At 42.0% G+C, this 25,631-nt stretch overlaps 1 protein-coding gene across 5 annotated transcripts; it reads right to left on the bottom strand.

The window, feature by feature from the left end:
* Nucleotides 1-138: 138 nt before the first annotated feature.
* On the bottom strand, nt 139-25,411 carry tjp2a (tight junction protein 2a (zona occludens 2)). Of its 5 annotated transcripts, none has more exons than XM_011604468.2 (25): nt 25,105-25,411; nt 20,866-20,995; nt 13,743-13,796; nt 12,147-12,271; nt 11,809-11,911; nt 10,677-11,454; nt 10,459-10,562; nt 9,879-10,032; nt 8,672-8,783; nt 8,125-8,249; nt 6,130-6,214; nt 5,893-6,043; nt 5,526-5,634; nt 5,216-5,435; nt 4,434-4,621; nt 4,225-4,320; nt 3,714-3,793; nt 3,430-3,640; nt 3,123-3,223; nt 2,652-2,876; nt 2,439-2,543; nt 2,098-2,301; nt 1,703-1,780; nt 1,449-1,534; nt 139-1,368 (listed from the first exon to the last, which is right to left on the bottom strand). In XM_011604468.2, the coding sequence occupies exons 2-25, from the start codon at nt 20,866-20,868 to the stop codon at nt 1,215-1,217; spliced, it is 3,651 nt and encodes a 1,216-aa protein (XP_011602770.2). In that variant the 5' UTR covers nt 20,869-20,995; nt 25,105-25,411; the 3' UTR covers nt 139-1,214. The 5 variants fall into 5 exon arrangements, with proteins under 5 accessions (XP_011602770.2, XP_029693401.1, XP_029693400.1 ...); XM_029837541.1 differs by lacking the exon at nt 25,105-25,411 and adding an exon at nt 22,194-23,417 and having other exon boundaries at nt 6,130-6,211; XM_029837540.1 differs by lacking the exon at nt 25,105-25,411 and adding an exon at nt 22,194-23,415.
* Between the last annotated feature and the right edge of the window lie 220 nt (nt 25,412-25,631).

Here is a 25,631-nt window from a genome sequence, read left to right as displayed (position 1 = left end):
TTCTTGACTTTCATACATGGGTTTTCCTTATTGCAGGAACACAAGTACTGACTATTATGGGATATTAGGATTAGTGTTATTCCAGACCTGACGCTACATTTAGATTAATTCATATAAAGAAAGGGAATTCTCACAGTGTTTAAAACTTTATGTAAAAATGTTTATTTTTTTCAATCAAGCAACAATAAAGTTACATTATGCTCACAAACTAAATGAAAAGAAAATCAAGATTTAAAGAAAATGATAAAAATGATTGTCCCCACAGTTCATGATGAAAAAAATAACAGATGCATTATTGTTTGTGGCTGGAAACTACAAATAAAAAGTAAAAAATATTGTTTGTGCAGAGGTCTAAATGCTAAAATTACAATTTCATGAACATGAAATCTGCAGCATCAGTAACTGTACAGGAGTCAGCTGGAATGCTCAGTCCAGAGGTGTGTTTGAGGAATGGATGTGGTCCAGCTCAGGAAGGCCTCAGCATCCCCCTGGAGGAGGTGGGAGAGGAGGCCATCGGGGAGATGTTCAGCATTTCTCTACTGAAATATCCTGAAATATGCCAACCCTGAGACCCAGAGAATTGGGTGTAGAATAGAGACCCTCACAGACTCGTTTCCTGCATCAGACCTACAAGGCACTTCAAATATTCTCCATTCTGTGATAGCCAGGATAAAAAACTGTGAAAAAGAATTTGTCCAATCAAAGAACGTGAAAGTTACCAAATCCTTTTTTAAATGTTACCTCTGAATTTTAGAGCAACAGCAGCATGCGTCTCATTTCCGGTTAAAAAGGTAGTTTAGAAATAAGGACTACTCAATCTGAAATGTAATAAAATGGTTCTAAGTTGTTTCCTCTGTTGTAGTGTACTCTCTATAAGGTCTGGTGACAGTTTGTCTTCAAATTCTATTCAATATTTGTAAATGTCACTGATGATAATATGTTGGAATTCGGGGCAATTTCCCCTCCTTGATGCTGATTGGCTCTAGCACAACCTTTAACATCAGGTTAAAAAAGAGGCAGGAAACTGGAAGCGCTGGTTGTTCAGAGCGACCGCGATTATAAACGTTTGCAAGACAAACTTATGTGAAGTTCAACAGGTAAGGCAAACACCCCGACATCCTTATCGGACTACATGCATGTGAGGGACCACGTGACTGTCGCCATGTTAACGAGGACTGCATATTCACAGGGGAAATATCATTTTATAATCGCAGCTACAGCTCAGTGTCTTTATATTTCTGAGCGCTGTAGTAGCCCTTCTTCTGCTCAGCCAGTTGCCTGCGGTACTCAGCTTCGTTGTCCTCATGTCCTCTGCTCTCAGAGTATGTTGGCCTGTAGGGAGCCTGTGGCTCAGGGTTAGAGCTGGAACTGAACAACCAGACAAAAAGTTGATGATCGTGTAATTTGGAACAACGTAGGAACTTGGTGGAAGACAAAAGACGCCTCACCCTATTGGCTGAGGACGGTTGATGTTGGGTTTTGGCAATTTCATTGGGACAGCATAGATGTCAGGATGCTTCTGGGCAATTTCCAGCTGTGTGTAAAACAAGAGCAGACCCAGATCTGTCAGAGCTAATAAAAGATTGAGTAAAATGCCTTTACTTGCCCACCAAAATCCTTTCTACAATCGTGTGCTCTGTCCTGTGATATACTGGAGGGAGTGTGCTGAACAGTTGATCAGGTGTTGGACGCTCCAACTCACCCGAGCATTTTCAGCCTCCTGCAGCTCCAGCATCCGCTGAGTTCGGGCCAGGTGGTCCATCTTCTCAAAAGCCTTAATCTGAGGGAGAAGACATTGACGTTCCTTAGTCTCCTAGATTTGATGATCAACAGGCGACTTTCACACCACCATGCTATGATTCAGATGAACTGCAGTGCAAAATAATGAAATGAGGATGATAATGTGGCCATGACAGGTACGGATGGAGGAGGGAAAACAAGACAATGTGATCACTTGATTACCTGGCCACCATTTCTCTGTTACATATTAGAAGCAATATAAGCAGAAAAAGAAAGAAAACCTAAAGTTTATACAGTTCATTAAAGAGGACGTGTGCCATAAATAATCCCAAGATCTAAAAATGATGTGACTATCACCTTTCCTAGGAAAGATTTGTTGGCAGGATCCTCCACATCTCCCTGCTTCTCTGAGCTTTGCTCCTCTGATGTTTGACTCAGACGAGCCAAGCTGGGTTTTTGGGCCACAGGTGGGGGATGAAGCCTGTTCCCACCCAAGGCATCGCTGCTGCTGATGTTGCTGCTTGAACTCCGTGCAGAATCTGTGCGCATTTGAGCCCGTCCCTGTTACAGGAAGGGACGATTTGTCACATTCGTGAAGTATAAGAGTTCCATTATTTGTTTGGATGCACTGAATTGTTATTACTTTAAAAAAAAAAATGGATATGTAGCGCTTTAGGAAGAAATGAGGGGAATCTCACCTTTGGGGGTTCAGGGACAAACGATGGTGGAGGACTGGGGTCTCTGTTCAACATCTCTTTGCTCCCTGATCGTTTCATACGAACCCTGGGTTCGGGGTGAGGCCTCTGCTCATGCAAACATGCAGGAGGGTTGATAGAAATACAAGTATTAGAAATATAAATAACAGAATATGAAAATCAAAAAGCTATTGGGGCATTTTAAACTCCTCCCACCTCATCTGGAAAAACTGGCTCTGAAGATCGGCTGATTGCAGAAACAGGTTGGGGCTCATCCATTGGTTCATCAAGCTCGTTGTCAGTGTAAGCTCCGCCCTCATCCGCAGTGTCGTCATAGTCACTGGTGAGACGGCTGTCCATGCTCAAGTAGTCTGCACTCATCGCTGACAAGTAGGACATACGGTCATCATGTAGATCCAGGTCCTCGTCTGAACCATCCATCTAAACAAGGCAAAATAACAAATTAAGTTTTTGAAATAATAAATTTGTAACATAGCACATTTCTCCTTCAGACGCTACATAACAAGCCTGCAGTTAACGATCTCAACCTTCCATCTCAGTGTACTAGACTGCTGCGGGGGAGCTTTTGCATAGTTTACGCCTGCTTTCCTTTATAATTGTATTTATTTATCCTGGTACTACATGAAAACAGCAGATCTCCATAACATTGTTCAGTTTCAGACCCACCTTGCCCTCACACACCCAAACAGCTTTGTCCTGCTGCTCCCGGATGGAATCTTTCACACTGCCGTACCACGCATCGTTGGCTGAATTTAAGTCAATAGTTGCTAATGACCAAGAGGAAATGAAAACACAAAAACAGTAAAAGTTAAGATTTGGGCACTCATATAAATGCTTGTATAAATATGTAAAAATTCTAATCAAGCACAAAATCATAACGAACTAATAACCAAACAAACAACGAAACATAATCATAACTCTTACAGTGAATACTACTGTTAACAGCGTCAGGGATTCGATGACAAAAGCCTACCTGTAAAAAGGTGGGAGCAGGTCTTCCTCAGCTTTACCGACTGCTCATAGAGTTTGCGGGCGCTTCGACTTGAACCGGGCATGAGGCGGCTTCTCATGGCTTTGACTCCCTGCTTGCTGTCTGGGTTCAGGAAGAGGACGATGGGATACCACTGTGTGTAGTTAAGAGTGTCCACGGCTTTAGGAGTCACATCAAGAAGAGCGTGACGGTCCTGAGGAAAAATGCGATGACATTATTAGGAATAAGATTTTTTCAAAAAGCTGCTACCTTTTATTGTACCATACCTCCTCAATGATTTGTCTGATGGTGTTCAGTCTCACCACGCCAGAGGACTTCTCAGTTCCTGCATCTTTTGGCTCCGTTTCTGAAAGATAAACATTGGTAAAACATACACAGTCACACTCACTAGTGTTCTCTAGTACAGTTTCAGAGTACAATTTGCCTTTCCAAAACCTTAAAAAATGGGGAATGTGAGGCTGTTATCAAAATCGCTATATTTTGTTTTGTGAGATAAACCAGAATAATGTTAACAAATAATACGAGTGACAAGATGTCACCTCAGATGTCATCTATTTTTAGGAAGAAACTAAATTAATAGGTCATGGCTAGGACTGATAAATGTAAAAACAGTCGTTCTTAAGGCAATATCAGTGTCAAAGAAATAATATAAATTAATATCAAAAGCAAATTTAAATTCACTGTTTTTTCATCCAGTTAAAAAACTCGCGTAGGATGGAAATTAAAACATTCCTTCTCACCTTCTGCAGCATGTGACAGAGGTTAGGAACCACTTACTTGCAATGACAAAATCCTCTGGCATGTCACTGGCTAGTTTTTCATTCACTGCATCAGAAATAGGCCCAAATATGACCACAGGTCTTTTGAAACCAGCTGAAAAAATCAAATCAGACAGGACGTTAAGCTACATGCTAACAAAAAAGACAGGAGTGGAGTTTAAAAATCAACAGAAAACAGTTGTTAATAATGATCTGTGATGATAATACCTTCACGCAAGACAACCCTCTCATAGGCAGGGAATCGTGTTGAGACTGGAATCGCACTCAGGTCTTCTCTGCTTTTACGCAAGTCTTTCTTCTTAGCCGCCCTTTGTCCTCTCAGCCTCCAGAAGTCTCCCCTGTCATTGCCTGAAGCTGCTCGTGCAGCATTTTGGATGTTGGTCATTTGTTCGGCTCTGTAGCACAGAAACAAAAATCTTTACTTAGTAATATGTTCAGTCATGCTTTCACTAATTCTTCACTGTCTGTGCTACATAACTTGCTACATTAGTTTCTCTGCTTCTCCCCCCTCTGTATCCATCTACAGGTGTCACCAACTTCATAGCTATGTGCTGACCTGCTGACCTTTGACCCACTCAACTCTATGCTAACAGCTTGTTATAATTAATGTATCTCTATGATCTCTGCCTATTTTCTCCTCTACCTGTCCTCCCCCCTCTCCTCTCTCTCTACCCAGCCCCCCCATCAGCAGGAGGGTCCCCCTACATGAGCCTGGTCCTGCTCAAGGTTTCTTCCTGTTAAAGGGGAGTTTTTCTTGCCACTGTTGGTCAGGCCCTGGGATTCTGGAAAGGGTCTATAGAGACAGTTTTGATTGTAACAGACCGATATAAAGATTGATTGATTGACTGACTGACTGATTGATTGATTGATTGATTGATATAACACACACACAATACCTGTTGTAAACCAAAATAAGCCCAACCTTGCAGCAGCTCAAGAGACAGAAAAATCAAACAAGAAATGCAAAGACATGCAATTGCTGGGCCCACCTGCTTTTGTTTGGGATGATGCCTTTTTCCAGCAGCTGATTGTCATTGCCACAGCGAATTGCCAACCAGTTCCCCAGTTTGCCATCATAAAGTGTGTCAGTCACTTTGAAGATCTCTCCTCTGGTGAAAGGAAGGCTCTGTGGCGCTTCCTTCTCATATTCAAAGTGGGTCCGGATGTAGAAAGAGTCTCCTCTTCCAGATTCCAAAATGTCCTCATACACTGAAAATCATGTCAAATAACCTTTACACTAAACACAAATGTAAAAATCAATGACATTGAAAATTGAATTGAATCCATTTAATTGATCACCATCAGGTTTGCTCTGAACAAGAATGGTCACATCATCTCCTTTGGGAATTTCCAGAAGGTAGAGGACAGCATCCTCCCGCACCATGCCTCTGAAGTCCGTGTTGTTAACCTGAGTCAGAGGGTAACAGTACTTTAACATAGAAGACATACATTTAAACAAACCCTATCATAATCCCTGATAAAAAGAGAGGAAATATATGGCTGAATGATTCAGGATAACCAATAATTTGATTTCAATATGGACTGAGCACTACGTGACTGTCAGCCGTCTGAATCTCATTTTAAAGTTCTGCGTATTTTCTAATCGAGTCCCTAATCCTAGAGTGACTCCAACATCTGAAACATGACTGTGAATGTTTCCCCTGACCTTCATGATCTGATCTCCTGTACGGAGTCCTTCCTGCTCTGCTGCACTGTCCTCCTGAATGCCAGCGATAAAGATGCCCACATCGTTTCCTCCAGCCAATCGTAGACCCACACTGTCTCCTTTCTGGAAACGGACCATCACTGTGCCTGGCCTATGTAACAAGAAATGAACATAAATACCAAATGTAGAACAAGGTTCAAGTGAACACACTCCATATTATGGGTGTTGTATACTGACCCGTACACTTCCAGGTCCTCAGCACTCGGTTTTATTGGCACCTTAGGAGGAGCATGAAACTTTGGGGCTGCAGCTACAGCTGCTACTGTAGTAAAAGAGAGAAAAATTCCCACGTCAGTCGTCTGGGGCTTCAAGCCTCTGGTAGCCACTGGACCTTGGCAAGGCACAGCCTAAAGAGGGGGACCAAAGGGCTGGAACTTGGCAGTCTGACCTTTGGGTGCAGAGGCTAGCTATAGGGATGTGTAATATGACTAAGCAGGAACCTGAGCTGATCCATGATGTTGAGAGGGTCCAGCGAGATATGCACCTTGGTTTCCGGGACATTCCCTTTGAGGTGGATTCGGCTCTATTTACTCTGGATTTTTCTCTGGGCAAGATGCTCCGTGCAGGTGTTAGCGTGATAATTATTTGTGCTTATGTGCAACCGGCAGCTCAAAATACCTACTGTTGGACTCTGTAGACTGAATGCTAGAGAGCTCTTCCTCCTGGGACTGCCTTGTGCCTGGGGACTACAACTCGTGTGTGACTGATCGGGAGGATTGTCCATATGTGCACTTAGCACCAGGATACAATGATCAACTCTGGTTATAGGTTCGGACTTATGGCATCATGCCTGGAACGCTTGGTGAAAGAGGGCTGTCAAATGATCACCTGGTGGTGGTCGATGGTCAGAGCTGTATTGTTCTCCCCTTTTGCCAAGTTTACAAGCTCAGCCCAGACTGCAAAGTGTCTGAAATTGTGGCTAATCTGGGAAGATTCTAATGGATAACCGTTGACTCCTCTATCAAATTCATTGCTTCAGTGATTAAGCAAAGGAGCAATTCCCAAATCATTTGTCTAAAGACTTCTTTTGAAAATAAATTTTTGTTAGCATAAAATGTGTTTGTGTCTTATATTCCTGCCGGGCTATCAGCTTTGTGTTCATCCTAACAGTTCTAAGTTTCACAAAGTATAAATGAACCAAGACTATATTGCAATTATTAGGCAACAGTGTCATCTAGAAGCATTTTCAGTCAGTGGTGTGCAGCTGGACAAAAATGTGCCGTTGCTCGTCTGGTTTTAGCAGCAGGACTTGACAGCATAGGGGAGGATGCTGAAGCCAACGGTGGTGCAGCCACAGAGGGTTATCAGTATAGCTGGATAGCTATTGTTTTGCAAAGTTCATAAGAAGATCACGAGTGCGTCCCAGGCTCAGTGCATCCTGAAGACTTCAGAGTCTCCACTTGCTACAGTTTGATCAGGGTTTCACACCGGAAGGATTGTGGGACATTTGAGGTTCAAGTGCTTCCCTTTGTCTTCAAGACAAAGAAAGCCATGTGGTCAACTTGGTTATATATGATGAGCCTCCATTTGTCACCCACAGTTCCAGGTCTCAGCACTGATGAGGAGGGTTGATTTCAGAAAGCCATTAATTAATTGGAAAATCAAGTCCCTCCACTAATTAAAACACACAACACACACCTTATCTCATTTGACACACGGACGTAACCTCAGAAAATTGACAGGTAGGTGGACTTTGCATCAGTCCATCCTGGTGAAGAAAGTGGTGAGCTGAAAGGTCAAGCTCTATATCTGCTAGTTGAGTTCCTTACCCTGGTGAGGTTTTACAGGTATGTCCCACCAGGAGGAGGCCCCAGGGAAGACCCAGGACATGCTGAAGGGACCATACACTCACCGGAACACTTGTTCCATTTCTTGCTAAGACAAAGAGCTTATCAGCCAAACACATGTCCCCAGTCCAATGCATTTAGGCATGTAGATGTGGTGGAGACGATTTGCTGAAGTTAAAACCGAGCATCAGAATGGGGAAGAAAGGGGATTTAAGTGACTTTTTGTCAGGCTGCTCTGAATATTTCAGAAACTGCAGATCTACTGGGATCTCTAAGGTTTGGAGAGGATGGTCCGGGAGAGAGAAAATAACCAGTGAACGGCAGTTGTTTAATCAAAACAAGTGCAATAATGGATGAATGAAAATGTATATAAAGACAGCTTTACCTGGAGATGCTTCTGACCGAGGCTCCTCCATCTCTGATGGCAAAAGAGGATTACCATCCCTGTCAGGGCCTTTGAATGGTGTTGCCATGGCACCCATTTTTGCCAGTCTAGTAGCTGGGTCCTCCCTAGTGTTTAAAAGAAATTAAGAAACATCCTACAGGATCCCTTTCGGGGTCACGAGGAGGGTGCACCATTGGTTCTCCAGGTATTCTGAAGGTGCACCTTCTCGTACTACCAGAACACCTTTCAAGTTTTGTCCGTACTGGGGCTTCTTTGCAGTCCCGCTACAGACTAAGCTGCCTCCACTCATTGTCTATAGAAGTGCAGCTGAAATTTGCCACAATGACTTGATCAATTCAATGTAGACGCTGTAATTAAAATATGCACATTACATTATAAAAATGATTCAAAGTTTAGATGGCATTGATGTCGAACCTCTGAAATAAATCGTCAGCAATCTAACCACGAAATAATAAACAGTTCTCTGGAACTACAGATTAATAAAAAGGTAGAGAAACACTTTGTTTCGGATTAAATGTCCTCTCACCTGGGCTTTTCTCGCAGCTTCTCATTAGAAGAGTGGGATGATAAGTCAGAGTGGTGATCCCGTCTGTCTTCCTGCGGAGAATAGGACCGGTAGGACTCAATCTCTGAAATATCTGCAACAAAAAGAAACAAGGTCGAATGTCATAATCCCTTCATATCCTTCGGAAACATTTTTTAAATTTAAATTAAAAACCAAAAGAATTCATTGTTAAAAAACTGCTCACTGCGGCTGTGTTTTCTAAATTATTCGATGTGACTAAATGATTCATATTGCCCAGAGGAGGGGGAAATGAATGACTCACCAAAACACACAAAAACACAGGAGGACACAACAGGCAGCATGCCCAGTTTTGTGATCAACTAGCTTAAATCATTTTTACCAACACTTTATGGTACAGAATAGACTGCACATAGTCCGTACAGAAATTACTCCCATGTAGGGACTTATGAAGAACAATACCAGCAAAAATTAATAGATGCACTTTGGATGATTTGAGGTGGGTGAAAATTCTCTCGTGTACACGCGCACAATCAGACCGGAGTGTTCCCTATTTACACAAAGGTGGCTGACAAACACCAGCCAACCGCTGTGCTGCAAATCTTAACTTAATGAAATTCTGTCATATCCAGCAGTAGGATTATGATGGGAGATTTGATCACCCTGCTCTGTGAGGTGAGTGAGCCCTACCGCACGTCCAAACACACACACAAACACGCACAGTCCAAAAAATAGACAAAGTGGGTCAAGTCTTCTGGCTACCCCCCATTAACATGTGGTCAGTGAACAATCCACTCACACCACATATCTAGATTGGTCCTGACCAATAGAAGGACTTCATCTAGTCATGTGACTTTAAAAAGGTGGTATAAAGACATAAAAAAAGCAGTGAATGATCATTGAAAGTGGAAAACTTATTAATTTCTAGTTAGCTGATAGTGCATATAATGAAATATTGAATTTATCCACATTATATAGCAAATTAATATTTAAATAATACTAAATACCAATGTGTGAGTAAAACTTTTATTTTATGCAGGTAAAACAGGTTTTGTGGATAAGATACAACAACAGCAACACAATTAATTCCAATGGAGTACATCCAGAAGTAGGTTTACATGATGGTGATGATGGTGGATGGTGGCCATTCGACAGGTCGGCCTCTACACAGGGTAGGACCTGCTGCTTTTCAGTTTGGAAAGTCTCTCACCATCAAGCTCTGAGTCGCTGTCCTCCACTGGTGGGAGGTGAACCAACACCTGTCGACTGTCTCTCTGCACCACGAGCTGCAGCCTCCCACGAGACTTCTCAATGATTCTCCCCGCATCGCTGAGGGAAAGATTCTCTGTCACTGTACCGTTAATCTGGAAGAAAGTGAAAAACAGACACAGACTGGTATATTAAGTGATAAATATGGAAAAAAGCGATAAGTTAACCGAGTGGTTGCCGTGGTGATAGTAATAAAACAATAATTTCCATGTAAGTATAAATGTAAAACAGGAAATTATAAACAGCACCTCTCTCATTGACTGCACAGTTACAAATGTGTGACAGTAATTACAAAAAACTAATTAAAGAAAGATAACTAAAAAACTTAGAAGCACTGTTCACTGAATCATTAAATGTTGGAGAGGAAAAAAATCTTGTCATAAAATTGTACAAGAAAGTATCCAAGGACTGTTTGTCATGACTGATCTCTCTCCCCCATCAGGTCCTCTAGTATAATATATTGTATGTTAAACACACAAGGTGATCCTATTTGTCTATGAACAATATATTTTCCATCATACCTTTAATATAATGTCACCTTCCTGCAAGTTCCCATCTCTGCTGGCCAGTCCAGTGTTGGACATCTCTTTGATGAAGAGCTGGCTGCCCAGACGAAGGCCATACTCTAAAAAAAAAGGTAAGAAAAACTAAACATACAAGCTCATATTCTCATCGAACCACACATACCGACCTATTAAAGTCACAGTGAAATAACAGCAGAGAATAACAAACATCTCACCCTCGTTTGGGCGGTTCTTCACTAGCAGAACATTTAATGGTTTCTCCAGAGGCTCTATGGCTCGGACGGGACGAGGGAGTGGGATGGGCATGGCAGTGGGTGAAGGTGAGCGGTCCAAGCGGTCTCTGCTACCACTTCGTTTTGGATGCTCATCGTACCTCCTGGGCTCAGGAGGAATGTGATCGCGCCCTCGTTCCAAGCTGTGGTCACGCTCTCGCCCTCGAGGTGGGCTATTTGTGCCACCTCTGTGGCGCAGGTCTGGGCTGTTTGTACGGTCTAATGTGCGCTCACTGCGGTAACGTCTGTCTGGGCTGTGGTCTCGATCCAGGGCTCTCTCACTGCGATAGCGTCTGTCTGGGCTGTGCTCCCTATCAATAGCACGCTCGCTGCGGTAGCGCCGGTCAGGACTGTAGTCTCCTCGGTCTAATGCGCGCTCGCTGCGGTATCTTCTGTCTGGGCTGTATTCACGTGGCTGATCTGGGCTGTAATCTCTGTTTAAAATGCGACCTCTGCTGCCATCACGCCTGTAGTGTCGACCTGGGCTCAAATCCCTTTCTGTGCTCCTGCCACGTTCCCGCCGATCATAGTCACGCTCGCGCGTTTGGTAACCACTATCCATGTACTCGCCCCTGCCATGTTCCCTCTCTGTGCTGTGGTCTCGTGCACCACTGGGGTCATAGTTGTAATCATCGTTGTAATCATTGTTGAAGACTCTGTCATCCGGTGATGGGGGAAGGTTGAGCAGATTGACTGGAACTTTTCTGGGCCTCTTCACGGTCTGGTGGTAAAAAAAGACACTGCATTAATTCCATATAGAGTCCTCACAATTTGTCAAAAATGTAAAAAAAAGAGCAGCCACATCATTTTGTGTTATTGTGATGACACATTGGCACCAAAGCCACACATAGAACAATTATTGGTCTGCCCATATTTAAAATATAAACGCGTCCTTATTGTAAATAAAAGAAACAATTTTGCCTTTGTAGCAACTTGCAGCAATTAATCTAAAGAAGAGAATAAGTGTGGTTCCTAAACAATGTTAATAAACGATGTTCAAACGAAGAAAATTGCATCCGAGAACGTAACGAACCAAAAATACTGTTTATACAACGATTAAAGAATTTTTACTTACAATTTTTGCTACTTTGCCACACTTCCGAAGGGTACCGACAGCAAAGGAGTGATTGGCCCCCTCCATGGGGATGGCATTCACCTGTACCACACGGTCATTCTCACTAAAAAAGGACAAATGCACATCTTAAGTGTAATTAATGCAATATTCATTAAATGAGGAATCAATGTTGATTTCCGTAATATAATGTGATGTGATGTCAAGTAGGTTGATTATTATCCAATTATTCACAATTTTAACTTGTTACTTATTTATTTTAAGTATTTTGAAAGTCATTGGTAGAGGCTGAGACAGGATTCTTCATGCGTTTTGTATCAGCAAAATGTAACAGTACGCACAATAACAGTCCATCGGCAGGTCCTCCCTGCAGGACATCAGAAACCACAATGGATGTCTCGCCAGTGTCCTCATTTGGGTTGTCCCTTCCCCCTGACACAGCAATGCCAAAGCCCATTTTTGGATCCTGAAAATAAAAAGAAAACACGGTTATCATGTGAGGTATTATCCTGAGACACCATTTCTGTTGATCCCCATAGTGTTGGCATCCAGTGTGGGAGTATATGATGGGATTGTAATCAGAGTTGGCACTACAATCACGTGTGGTTGCTTTACAATTCTGCACATCCATATTCTGGAGCTGCATGATTTACATGAACTTAATCTAAGTCTGTAATCAATCCTCAAAAACGAATGCGTATACGTAACCGTTCCGGTTTAGATCATACGACTTCCCACTTCTTTGTAAGCATATTTCAGCTTTATTTCTACCTGCCACTGCTCCAGTTTGCCCAGATGAGATTAGGTCAGAGATTTGATGACCCTGTGTCTTTATCCTCTCCCTTCCATCTGTACTTAAAAACCCAGATACAATTCACCACTTTGCTCAGTAACAGATGGCTGCACAGACAGTGGGTGAAACTACACAAGAAAAACAGGAAGCAAAGGACCCGTCCTAAAAATGCATTAATTAATAAAAATGGACAAGAACGAGGCAGAAACAGGAGAGTTGCATAGTAATGTCTAAATATTTCGATTTACAAGCACAATATTTAAAATGCGTGTGTATTTGATAAAGCCTGAAGGTCCCCAGAGAATGGAATATGAGATTTGGGAAGAAAAAAAGCAGTAAAGTGTTATTCAAATTTCAAACAAAGATTTAAAAATGAAAGGAAAGACTGTAAAGATCCAGAAAGCATTCCTCTACGATTCTAATCTCTTGCAATATGGGATGACAGGATTTATGTGCTATGTGAAAACTATGCCGAATAACAACATAAGGGGGAGACTTTCATTTTTCCATCTCACTGGTTTAGCCAATTTCACATTGTCACAATTAATTATTTTTTTTAAATAGTTGAACAAATGCACCATGGCTTGATAAAAAGTCAAAGAAATTTCAAGGAAATAAAGGAGCACCAGGACTATGTGCATAAGATAACTGGTACTTGGTCAGTACCAAGAAGTGAAAGAGAGAGAGAGAGAGAAACACACACACACACACACACATATTTTGTGCCATAAAAACCTGGGCAAAAAAGCTCCTCAGACATCAAATGATTAAAAGGCTGAGAAATAGATCTGTGGAGCAGAGCGTGACAGCTGGCTGCAGTTGTGTAAAAGGTTACAAGCCTGCAGCAAAGGACTGTTTTTGCACTAAATCTGCTTTTCTGGCATCGGTGAACATCAGCACGAGACCCATCAGGATGATTATCTAAGCTCAACTGGTTTGTTTCCACACAGCCATTCACATTTTTACATGTAGCGTTAAATTGTGTTTACTCTGAGACATGTAATTACGTTTTTAAAAAGCAAAGAACCAAAGTGGCTTTAATAACACTGAATTATAAATGACTGGATTAAAACATATTTATAAATATCTGTAATTTGGGCCCTCGAGAATCAGATCTGGTGTGATTTGGGGCAGAGGGACTCACCCTCTGCAGGGTCACAGTATACTGCTCCCACACGGTCTCCTCCATGACGGGGTTCTGTTGGTAGAAAAACAAAGATTACTCTCGATATTATCTCACTGGACAGATTAGCAGTGTCTTGAGAGATAATAACATTAATGGCTCATTAGCCTATGCTGTTGTGAAGCAAGCAGGCAGAAGAAACATCAGACCTCTGCTACGAAGACAATGGCACACAAAGTTGAAAAGTTCATGACAATTTGATGGCAAAATGACAAAACTTAGATATCTTCAGGAAATATTACTTTGGAGTTACCCATTCAATGAAACTACCCAGAGGTTATATAATTATACACATTACATATACATACAGTATATCATGGTCATTTAGAAACATAGATTCACAATACTAGACTAGACATTAAATCACATTCATTAAATCACATTCATTAAATCACGTTCAAGGCCAGACATGTTATGAAACAAAACAGCTTCACAATGATTATTTTCAGTGCATCTACTATCAATCAACCAATTGACGAAGTCGGTGTCATATTTCCAACCAAATCCCTCCGCAACTCTGAAAATAGAATGAACCTCTGTGGAAAAACACATTTCCATAATCCAAAACCATTTCTTCAGGTCCGAGGGTGTAATGTACCAACTGAACTCGGCCCATTCCTGGAAAAGTCAGGTCACAGATCTGATCAAACTGGAGTCAAAGCTGCACAATCAAACTCACGAGTCCCTGAAGGATACGTATGGTCTTGACTGCATGAGCCCATTTCCTGTGTAAGCTGAGAACAGTCTTCATCACTGGCGCTCGCTGTCTCTTCCTTTCTGCGTGTGTCTCTGTTCACTGCCAGCGGTGCTCTGGCACACTCATGTGCAGCAGTGCCTCCTCCATAGCCCAAGCTGCACACCACCAGCAGCTCTCCTTGCATCTGCTGGCCTGCCTGCCTTTGACGTAAGAGGGATTCTGCTGGCCTACATTTTGCACAAATCCCATCGTCTACAGTCGGTGTAAACATACAACATTAGTTGTCCACATACATCCACAACAATACACCAGGGCTTAAGGCTTATGAGAACTTTTGCTGTTGATTCACCCACTGGCAAAGTCAATTCAACATTACGCATGCTCAGAGTGCAAATTATAGTTCGGCTAGTGCATAGTGGCTGCGGGTTGCCGAGGTGGAGAAAGGAAAAACTGTACACTGACATTTCCACTTTAAATAAAATAAGGAGCCGACTTGTGCTGGTCACTCAGCTACAATAACCCTTTATTTCCTCTGACCTACCGAGAACTCTGATGTCGAGCAGGAGCATAAACGCTGCAAAAAGAAGAGCACTGGGAGTGAAATAAAACTGATATGGCCTTTGAATATTGTCATGCTTCAAAGCCACATCCCGATATGTACTCTTGGTACAGGTGGTAGCCTGGTGCCTTGAGACAAAAATGTCTCAAGTTGCAAAGCTTCATCTTCTTTGCTCATTTTTAAGGCCCTCCATTCAAGGAGTCAACTTCAACTAATGGTGCCTTTTCTTCGTCTACAGTGGCAGACAGCCATAAATGAGCTTAAGTGGAGGTTAATAAAAAAAACAATCATTAAGCAACCAAACTCAGTCCATCAGGGAGGATAATGCCACAAATGACAGTCTGGGACCGATCTTCCTCCACAGGCCTGCTTCTATTAACAAAATTCACCGGTGTACAGGGATAAATCGGTGATCAGGAAATGTTTTTGGGTCAGGTGGCAAAATTGAAAGGAGGGAGCTCCCTTCAGTTTCTAGTATGGACAGACAATCCTCATAAATACTGATAGTTTCTAAACAATGGCCCCTTTATTTGCCTCATAAAGGGTTAGGGTTAAAACAATGGCCCCTTTATTTGCCTCATAAAGGGTTAGGGTTAAAACAATGGCCCCTTTATTTGCCTCATAAAGGGTTAGGGTTAACCCCAGATGAGATACCTTTGGAGCGGGTGGTCTATATCGTCAATTTCAGGTCATCAAGTATCGGATCAGAGTTTCGTCTTGCAGTTGCAGCGGTTCAAACAGGAGATGCAGTTGGGTCTTGACTGCCTCAAGTTCTTAAATGCCTCTGCGTGAAAATCGATGGGGCTGAAACCCGTTTACGACTATCCCAGCTCCAAACTACCCAATATAGCATGTTGATTTGAATCAAACCTCCTTTGACTGATTCATGAATGAACAATCAGTTTTTTCGATCCGAAACTTGTTTGGTCTTATATTGGCGGGAGGTTAGTCGTGGGGGGGATGAAGGATAATAAGTTGTGACCTTGCAAAAGCATATCTATTTTAAATTACGTTGACACAAAACATGTTTGACAATTTGCGTGTCCAGATTAGAATAAATCAGTAAACTTGCGTGAGGACACAAACGTTGTGGCTCCCGTGGTACACGGGGTGTGAATCCTGCCAGTTTTGTGGTAAAAGCCAAAGTCGCCACATCACCTCATCAAAAATTCACATTTAACTTTTCAGGCAAATTTGCAAGCTGGTGTGCCGAGAGAGTCAATAATCACATGGTGACTCCAGCCCACTGCTGGCGATATTCCCAAGAAATTCACGTCAATTGTGTTTGGTGTGGAGCGCGACTATTCTGACTACATTTGGGAGTGCCACAGGGGCTACTGATAGGAATCCTGATGACGTCCAAGTGCTTTGAAAAGGGATCTCACAACATTCGATGCTCATTGGGGGCAGCAGACTGTGCTTTTAGGTGATGATCATGTCTGGCCGTAGAGACGTTGTTGCGATGTGCTGGGGGAATAACAGTTGTTTTCCCAGGTCAACGTGCAGTTGCCAATCAGTAGCTGTGTGGAGGAGTCCCGTTGTTATCTGTGGGCCTGCACGAGGTCTCTCTCCAGCTTTTATGAAGGAGATTGCCTTCTTCGGAGCATGATGGTGTTTGCTGGTGCTAATGGCCAAGGCTATGCTCTCAGCCACTGCTTTGAGTACCTGGTCGTGGCGCCAGCGATAGCGACCATCAGCCAGGGACTTTGGGCAGCTGCTAAGGAGATGTTCCAGGGAGCCTCTTCCGGAGCAAAGGGAACAGGTGGGTGTCTCACTCTTTCCCCACACATGGAGGTTTGCTGGGCTGGGGAGGGCATCGTAGACTGCCGCCACAAGGAACCGGACGTGGTGGAAGTCTGCCTGCATGATGTTTGACCAGGTAACTTTGCGCTGTAACGCGCTCTCCCACCTTGTCCATGCCCCCTGCTGCCGGAGTCCCACTGCCCTACCCACTCGCTCTTCCTCCACGCCTGCTCGGACCTCCTCCTGAAGTAGGTGGTTTCTCTCTTTGCCCCGGGCATGGCTGACTTGGGTCTTTGGGAAGTAGCCCAAGCCTGTTCTTCCTGTTGCCACGGCCCCAACTAGTGCCTTTTGCCTTAGGCGTGACTCAGCCACATCCACTGCCTTTTCTGCCTTCCACTTCCTTCCTGTCTTCACCTCAATCCCGGCTGATGACACCTTGCAGTCCCTGGAGTCTCTGTACTGTAGGGCTTCTCTTGTGTGTGCCACCTTAAATTCTTCAGTGAGCCCACTGAAGGGTAGCTGCAGGGTGTTACTTGTCCCGTACAGTGCAGCGCTGTTGAGGCTGCGAGGAAGACCCAGCCATCTGCGCAGAAAGCTGCTGATCTTCCTTTCCAAGGATTCCACTGTTGTTACTGGGACTGCATACATGAGGAGAGGCCACAGGACTCTGGGAAGGATGGAGTACTGGTAGATCCAGGCTTTAAATCTACCAGGCAGGCCAGACTTGTCCACCTTAGTGAGCCACCCTCCAAGCTCTTCCGTAGACTTCTGGATAGCAGCAGTGTCCTTCAGGCTGGAGTCAAAGAGCTTTCCCAGGCTCTTGACTGGTTGCTCCGTGATTGATGGAATTACGGTTCCTGAGATTGAGAATCGGAATCTGTCCACCACTTTCCCCTTCTTCAGTACCATGGACCTTGACTTGGTGGGCTTAAAACTCATCCTAGCCCATAGGATGAGTCTCTCCAAACCCTGCAAGATCCACCTACACCCTGGGACTGATGTTGTTGTGACGGTAAGGTCGTCCATGTAAGCTCTTATGGGGGGCTGTCGAACACCTGATCTGGATAGAGGCCCTCTGCACTCCACCTCAGCCGCCTTTACCACCATATTCATCGCCAGTACGAAGAGAACGACGGAGATGGTACAGCCTGTTATTATTCCTTTCTCAAGGCGATGCCAGTCTGAGGTTACTGACCCTGAAGTGACCCTGAGACTGAAGTTATTATAGTAATCCAGAATCAGGTCCTTGATCTTACTGGGAACATGGTGTAGGTGTAGCGCAAGCTCAACTAGCTTGTGTGGGATGGACCCGTAGGCATTAGTCAGGTCCAACCACAAAACCGCTAGTTCTCCTTTGCTCTCATGGGCCTCTCTGATGAGCTGTGTGACTACACCATTGTGCTCTAGACAGCCAGGGACTCCAGGGATCCCACCCTTCTGCACTGAAGTGTCGATGTAGTTGTTCTTGAGGAGAAACTCGGTTGCTTTTGGCAATAAAAGTCAGCAAAATGATTTAGGAAAGTTGACAGATTTTAGCCGGAAATTCACCAACATGGCAACACTGATAGATATGAGTGTTTAAGTGTTTAAGACCTTGGCTTAGCCAGCCCAATTTCCAGATCTGAACCCCACGCTAAAGCTCTCAAATGCGAAGAGAAACATGGATGGTCACAAGCCAATAAAAACAGCTGAGCTGCATGAATGTTTGCACCAGCAATGGTTTAAAGTCACCCAACGTGAACTGGGGGAGAGCACGATAGCTATGGTTGCCACTCAGGGTTCTTCCACCAAATACTGATTTTAAATACTGAAACACTTCCAAAGTAAAAGAAAAAAATAGTAATGTGGTTTAAAAATGAATATGAACTTGTTTTTGTGTTATTTCCCGAAAATAATACTCTAAATGACAATATTTGTTTTTGGAAATTAGGATGTCAGTGGTTTATAGAGTAAAACAAAAATGCTAATTTTACTCATATAGCAATAAACAGCCCCCCCCCCCCCCCCCCCCCCCCCACACACACAAACCAGCTGTGTATAAAAACAAAATGTGATACTCTTAGTCTTAATCATATGAATGAATCAAAAATGTTGTACTGCAGTTTGAGTGAATGTATGATGTAATTGGTGTCTTGTTTCTTATTTTACATCACAAATTTTCTTTTCGCTTTGAAGCTGCTTCACAGGCGAGCAGGAGGAAGCTTGAACAACTCCTCCCCCTAGTGGAGGGATACTCGCATTACACAGCAAGGTACGAGAAATAATGTCTGTTCAAAAATAATTAGTGTAGGAATTAAACTCATTTCAACAAGAAATTCATCGCATATTCTCTAGTGTTGCAACGGGCAACAACATCAATACATCTAGGCAAACATAAAAACCACCCAAATAAGAAGCCGAATACGGTGTATAAAATTAAAGGAACAGCGACGGATGAAACCGATTCCAAATTAAATAACTACGTAAAGTTTCAAAAGATGGGATATTTAATTTGATCACGTTTCCTAACAACAAATGGCAGCTATCACGGCAGGTGCTGCGTGACGCCAATAGCTTCATGTAAAACTCCGCCATTACATTATAAACACATAAAAAGCGGTCTTACAGCATTTGTTTGAACAAGTTCAAATGCGTTCACAAATAATTCAGATGTAGCCATTTAAGTACTTACGGTGAAATACTGAGTTGCGTATCTGTTCAAAGAAAGCAGCCCCCCGCCGTTTACTGGCATCATGCACTTTGAACAGTCTGGGACTGGTACCAAAACTATGACGGCTAAGAAATATTCTGAGCCCAAAAAGAACAACTGCACAGATATTGACTGTTGCGGTAATCTGTGTATTTGTCTTTAATATCGCCGTCTTATTTTGTAGAATAAAACAAAAGATTAGATTTTAGTGCAAAACTTAGCACCGACGCTCGCTCGGTTGAGATTAAGACAAATGGCAGTAGGGGGGATCAAGAGGTTTAGGCACGAAGGAATTGTGATAAATTGCAACAAAACAAAACAGTAGTGGGGAACTTTCATTTTATGTCACGCTGGAAAATTATTCCGTTAGTTCTCCGTAACAACAAGATGGGGATCGATTAAAACACATTTATAGACAAAATATACTCCCGTAATACCCCCGAAATGGATCAGGCCAAACCTTGAATTGAATTGAGGTTGCCTGCTGTGATTCTCTCTCTCTCTCTCTCTCTCTCTCTCTCTCACACACACTCAGACTCAGACTCACAATCACACACACACACACACACACACACACTGATTCGAGTAAATGCACTTATTCTAATCTTGCAACACTAATGACAAAACTGCCCCATAAAAACACTTATGTGTGCATGTGTGCTCATGTTTGATCATGTCATATCTGGTATTGTGTCAGTATGAGACAAATTGTTTAAAATATATATACCGTATATATATATATATATATATATATATATATATACACGGTAAGAAGCAAAACACACCTCACAACAAATTTTAATTTACACCAGCCACACTTAAGAGGTAAAATGGTACAGAATATTAAGGACAAATGTAAAACTCCAACAATTCCTGTTAACTGTAGTATGTGAATTGACCTTAAACAGGCCACTTTAATGCAAAGCAGTAGGATTAACTTGAGACATTCATTGAATCATACTATTAAAAGAATCAACACCACATCCCTCCTCTAATAATCATCACCCTGCCTGGTGCATACCAGCAGTGACACAAGCTTGCAGAATCAGTGGCACAATGAGTTTCATGTTTCAATATTGGAGCCCTGTTCCAGCTTAACAACTTGTTTTGGGACTACAATTTAAAAAAATAAAAATAAAATCCATTTACAATGTTCTGAAAGAGTAGATTAAAAGCCATGATTTCTTTTTACAGAGAAACGGACAGTCATCGAAAATGGGTAGATGAATAACTAAAGTTAGAAGTAGCCCAGCCAAAAGACACATTTAGACCACATTTAAATGTACTAGACTGAATTTTACCCAAAAGTGTTTTAGAAAAACCCAGAGAAGTAACAATAAACCAAATCCTTTATATAGCTTTACTAATGTTTAAGACTAAAAAAATAAAACCTTACCATTGTAATAGCTGAGCAGCTGTGTGAAGAAAGGCGGCGAAGATACAAGTACTGTGCTTCTCTGGTCCAGCGGAATTTACGGCTGCACTTGAGCAGATACGTGCTGTTCTGATCTGTACCAGGCTGGTCTCTGTTTGGACAGATAAAAAAGAATTTCAACTATTCACTTCTAATAGTTGATGAAGCTGCAGTCTGTAATTCTGTAATCTTCCATCATGCAAGCACAGAATCACTCTAATCACCCACGTGTCTAAAAGCCTGAGATCACAAAATTATTTTTTCTCTCATCTTTATAATGCACAGGCTGGTTTAGTGTTTGCAACATTCACTGACTTAATCAGATGTAAAGCAAGACCAATGAATGTATAGTACTTCTTTTCCCATTAATATGTGCTGTTACAAAAAACAACGACTCATAGATATACCAAAATACAAGGAGAGGCTCTCTGGTGTGACGGACCTTTACATTTTCAAGAGCAACAAACTTTTACAAATTAATTATATTGATTATGAGACATGATAAACTTGACACGCTGATTCCCAAGTTGACAATCCCGTGTAATACTGGCAGTAAACTTGTTTTCTGCTATTGTCTAAAATAATTCCAATACTTCAAATCAGCTCAGTAGATTGGACATATTGAGGTGAATAAATATACCAGAAAACACAGCACTTCTTCTCTATCACGTGAACACCAGACTGAGCCTTGACAATAGTCTCACCAGCTCGTCCTTCCCACCAAGGTTTCTGCAATTGTCGTTAACGTTCATGGAACTCAGAGGTGGATCTACACTGGAGCGGAGCCACGCTAACGCCGCTGATGGCTGAGCTAACTCCAGCTGTTTGGTGAGTACATTTACATCTGCTCCGTACAAACCCGCACCCCTCCAGCCATCTAGTTGGTGATTGGTTTATGTGGTTTGTTATGTTTTGGTTGTTTTGTTTTTTAAGACCCTCGTATGGTCGCCAGAGACCAGGCTGTTTTTATTCTGGGACAGGCAGCTACTGTCGTGGATCCATCGGAGATGCCAATGAGTTGAGACCAAAAGGAATTGCTGGAACCATGGAACATTGCATTTAGTGCATATTTTTTAAGTGTGTCAGAAGGGTTCTTATCAAATCTGGACTTGTTTACATGACAGAAGCTTGTAAATGTTTTGGGAAACGTGAGCCATTTCACATACACCGAGTTAAAAACTAAAATAAATAAGTCTCCTTTAGCATCAACATCAAAGTGAATGAATCTATATTCCAATATCCACGTATTCTACATCTAATCGAATCGTGTTGTTGTGCGATAAACAAATAACCTAAGTAATCTAACTCACCCTTGAGGTCTCCACAGTTTCCTGCCTGGGGGCAAAAGCTCCCGTTTGTTCAGCGGTACGATGCCCATGGCTGCCTGCATGATTGTGATGAACTTTTTAAACTTCATCTTCTAGCTCTACTCCCGACTGCCTCACATGCAGAACACCGTCTCGACTGCTACTATATTCCCATGGGCTTGTGAAAAAGTGCAAGATCACCTGCAGATGCAGGATCACCACGTTTGCTCGTGTCCTTCTGCATATTGAAGGCTCCCTCGCTCCTTCTTGCCACCCCAGAATATCAGTTCCTCCATGACAAAGAGGCACAACATCGGCCCCCGGAGGGGTGCTGTCCCGTGCCGTGGCTGCTATGATTACTGTCTATGAAAGATGACTCCAACAGATGTCCTTTTGGCTTCTCCGCGGAAGGAGGATGAAAACAAAAAAGACGGGCCCGTTTCTGCCAGGCGCTGGGCTGACTGTGGGGGGGACGAAGGCACGTCACTCTTACATAATTTTGGAGCTTCTCTCAACATTATAGTAATGAAAATGCAGCCTGTGCCATGCCAATACTGCCTCTGCTGGGGTAATTGTGGTACTAAGCTCTGACAGATCATGAATGCTCACCATCCCCTCCTCCATAATCCCACATCTAGGCTTAGTCTAGCCCCATTTCCCTCCTCCTCATATAGCCCTATAGAGGTTTTATTCACAACTGTATGATTACTATTAAATCCTCTCAAAAGAAATGCACATATTCAATGTAAATATCTAATCTTAAAATATTATTTAGAAATTTAGACTGAATGTGTTATTTTTTCTTATTTTGTTTTAATAACTATAGAAATGCAAAATCCAAATGCTGTAGATTCAATAATAGATTGCCTTAATCCTCTGTGTAAGAAAAATGTATATGATTAAAAGGGATAAGATAGAGCAGACCGCCATGTTCCGTGATGTCTGAAATAAATAATCTCTGAGGCTTCTTCATGAAATGCCGTAAACTAAAATCTACTGAGAGGATTTACATTCCAGCGGTTTGGATTACGGCTCAGGGTGGTTGTGCCATGAGAGCTGCTAAAGATTTCACTCAGTAAGAGAAATCCCACACAGCGCTCAACGAGCGGGTTGCCAACTACTTTTGTAACAAGAGGTCAAGTGAGGAGAGTAGAAAACATTTTCTTCTTCTTAATATGCCATCTTCTTCTATATGAATCTAGATTAGTTCATTTCTTAAGAAAACAAAGAGTTGACCAAACTAACTAAACTCACTAAGCAAGAAGCAGCATTTCCTACACAAACAGCATCATGACTACTTCTTGAAAATAAAAAAAGACACAACAAAACAATGGGATCAGGAAATCATGCTGCAACAAGTCTTATTAGAATTTTATGCAGCAATAGGTGTCCCGTAGACATTTTACACTGTCAAAAGAGCTCAAATGTTGTGAATGACAGATGCATCATTGCTGCAGGGAACAGCTTTTTAATTATTAATAAGCCTTAGATTTAAAACACTTCAGTGGAGCAGCTCAGTCTTCCATTAAGTTCATCTTTTGCTGGTTTTTCCAGAATCTACAAACTCTAATAACACTGTTTTTATTTCCTCTGGGTTAGCTTGGCATGTTTGTCCATCTTAATACTTTTACATAAGCAGTTTTTTGCCCTCCCCCTCGTCACTTCCCCCACATGCTGCACGAGTGGTGCTGCAGTACTGAGGCCCCAGGCCATTACGCAATCTCTGTGTGGTATACAACTGCAGGGCAGACCAAGGGACACATGTCACTCAAAAACCTGCAATGACAGTTTAGAGATATGGAAACAAAAAGATTCTCAGAGTCCATATGCCCACTATGAGCAAGATGACCAGGTGGGAAAATCAGATGTGCAAAAAGCTGGCCTAACCAGGGCACAAGGCATGCCCGGAAGTTACAAACCTTCTTTTGATGTACCAGTAGGTAGATCTTTCTCAGCACTGCCATCTTTGGATGGTCACAAGATCAGATTGTAGCCAAGGAAAAAGGTGAGCCGCTAATGCTGATATTACATTCAGATGGATTACACTAAACTATGCATTTATACCATGAACATAATTTAAATGTGTTACCCAGGTTGACAACCCCATGCAAAATATATGTGCAGCTTTATGTCACCAGTCTCATTCATGCTGAATTTTAATTATCCATGTCTATCCATCCATTTGGGGATCAACAACACTTTAGCTGTTCTGTGTATAGTTTAGGCCACGAACGAGGTTCTAAATATTGTGCTATTTAAATGGTTTTTACTTACTTAAGACATTTAACTCCTGTATAATACAGACAAATTTTAAACTTGACTGACATATGGTCAAAGATTAAAAAAAATAAATAAATAAATGATAGGATGTATTGTATTATTTGTTGGAATACCTGTTTAATTTCAATTTTCTCCTTTTACATAAAAAAGCTTATGTTGTATTTCAATTAATCTTAAATAAGGATGGGATATTTTCCTCAAAAAAATAAAATCTTCATGTAGAATTACAGTTCTTGTTTACTTACGTTACCTATACTATACTTATAATAAAGAGGACATGGGGTAAACAGCCATAAATTCTTCAAATATCGAAAAAGGTCCCAACAACCCGCGGATTAGATCTCTGTGATTCTGTAGTTTTTTAAATAATTCTAAAAACCGGATCTACGTTAACTGACATGGAATATTGAATTTACATGTTAGTCAAGCCACAAGTCTTATTTGTCGTAGGTAAAAAAAAACTAAGGAAAAAAGACATCTACCCTGAAGAATAACATCGTTTTTATTTTTCTGGGCTTTAGCACAACTAATGTAACTGTAAGAATGATTCAGGGCATTAGTAATATGGCACCCAGCGTGGGTGAACAGGGCGAAAACATCGACATCAAGACGTTAATAAACCATCTATACTTACCAGGTAAGTCTCTCTGGATTAATCCACAAATAAAAGTGTGTATGGACTTTAAGAAACGCAATCTCTAACAAAAGAAACCAAATTTTCGCTGATATTTTGATTTCGTCACGTCCCGATACCGACTTCCTGGTTCTCTCAGGTATGTGGGTGGGGTTTAGTGCTGCAGGTGGGTTGCGTTCAGGAACTGAACAGTGGTTTCAGGTAACGGTAGGTGCGGCACGTGGAATCTTTCTTCTGAGTCACCCACCCGGAAACGGTTTCTCCAAAGTTCATTTAAGATAGTAAGATTTATTATAGATTAAAGAAAAAATCCAAATCTTATTTTATCTTAAACCCTCTTTCTTTTCCTTTAAACATTACATTTTTCCTTGAGTTGTCCTGTCAGCAAATTCCAAAATAAAAGTGTTATATACATAACTCTGTTTTCATTCAAAGTTGTTATATAAACCTGTTTGTTTTCCTGTTTCTGTGCAAATTTGTGTTAAATGACCTGTAAGAGATGTTCTTGATTTTACAGGAAGATAAAT

Source organism: Takifugu rubripes, chromosome 6 (genome assembly GCF_901000725.2).
Source record: "Takifugu rubripes chromosome 6, fTakRub1.2, whole genome shotgun sequence".
In the NCBI taxonomy this organism is placed as follows: domain Eukaryota; kingdom Metazoa; phylum Chordata; class Actinopteri; order Tetraodontiformes; family Tetraodontidae; genus Takifugu; species Takifugu rubripes.
Note: the sequence above shows the minus strand (reverse complement) of the source record. Positions and strands in the feature narration are given on the sequence as shown.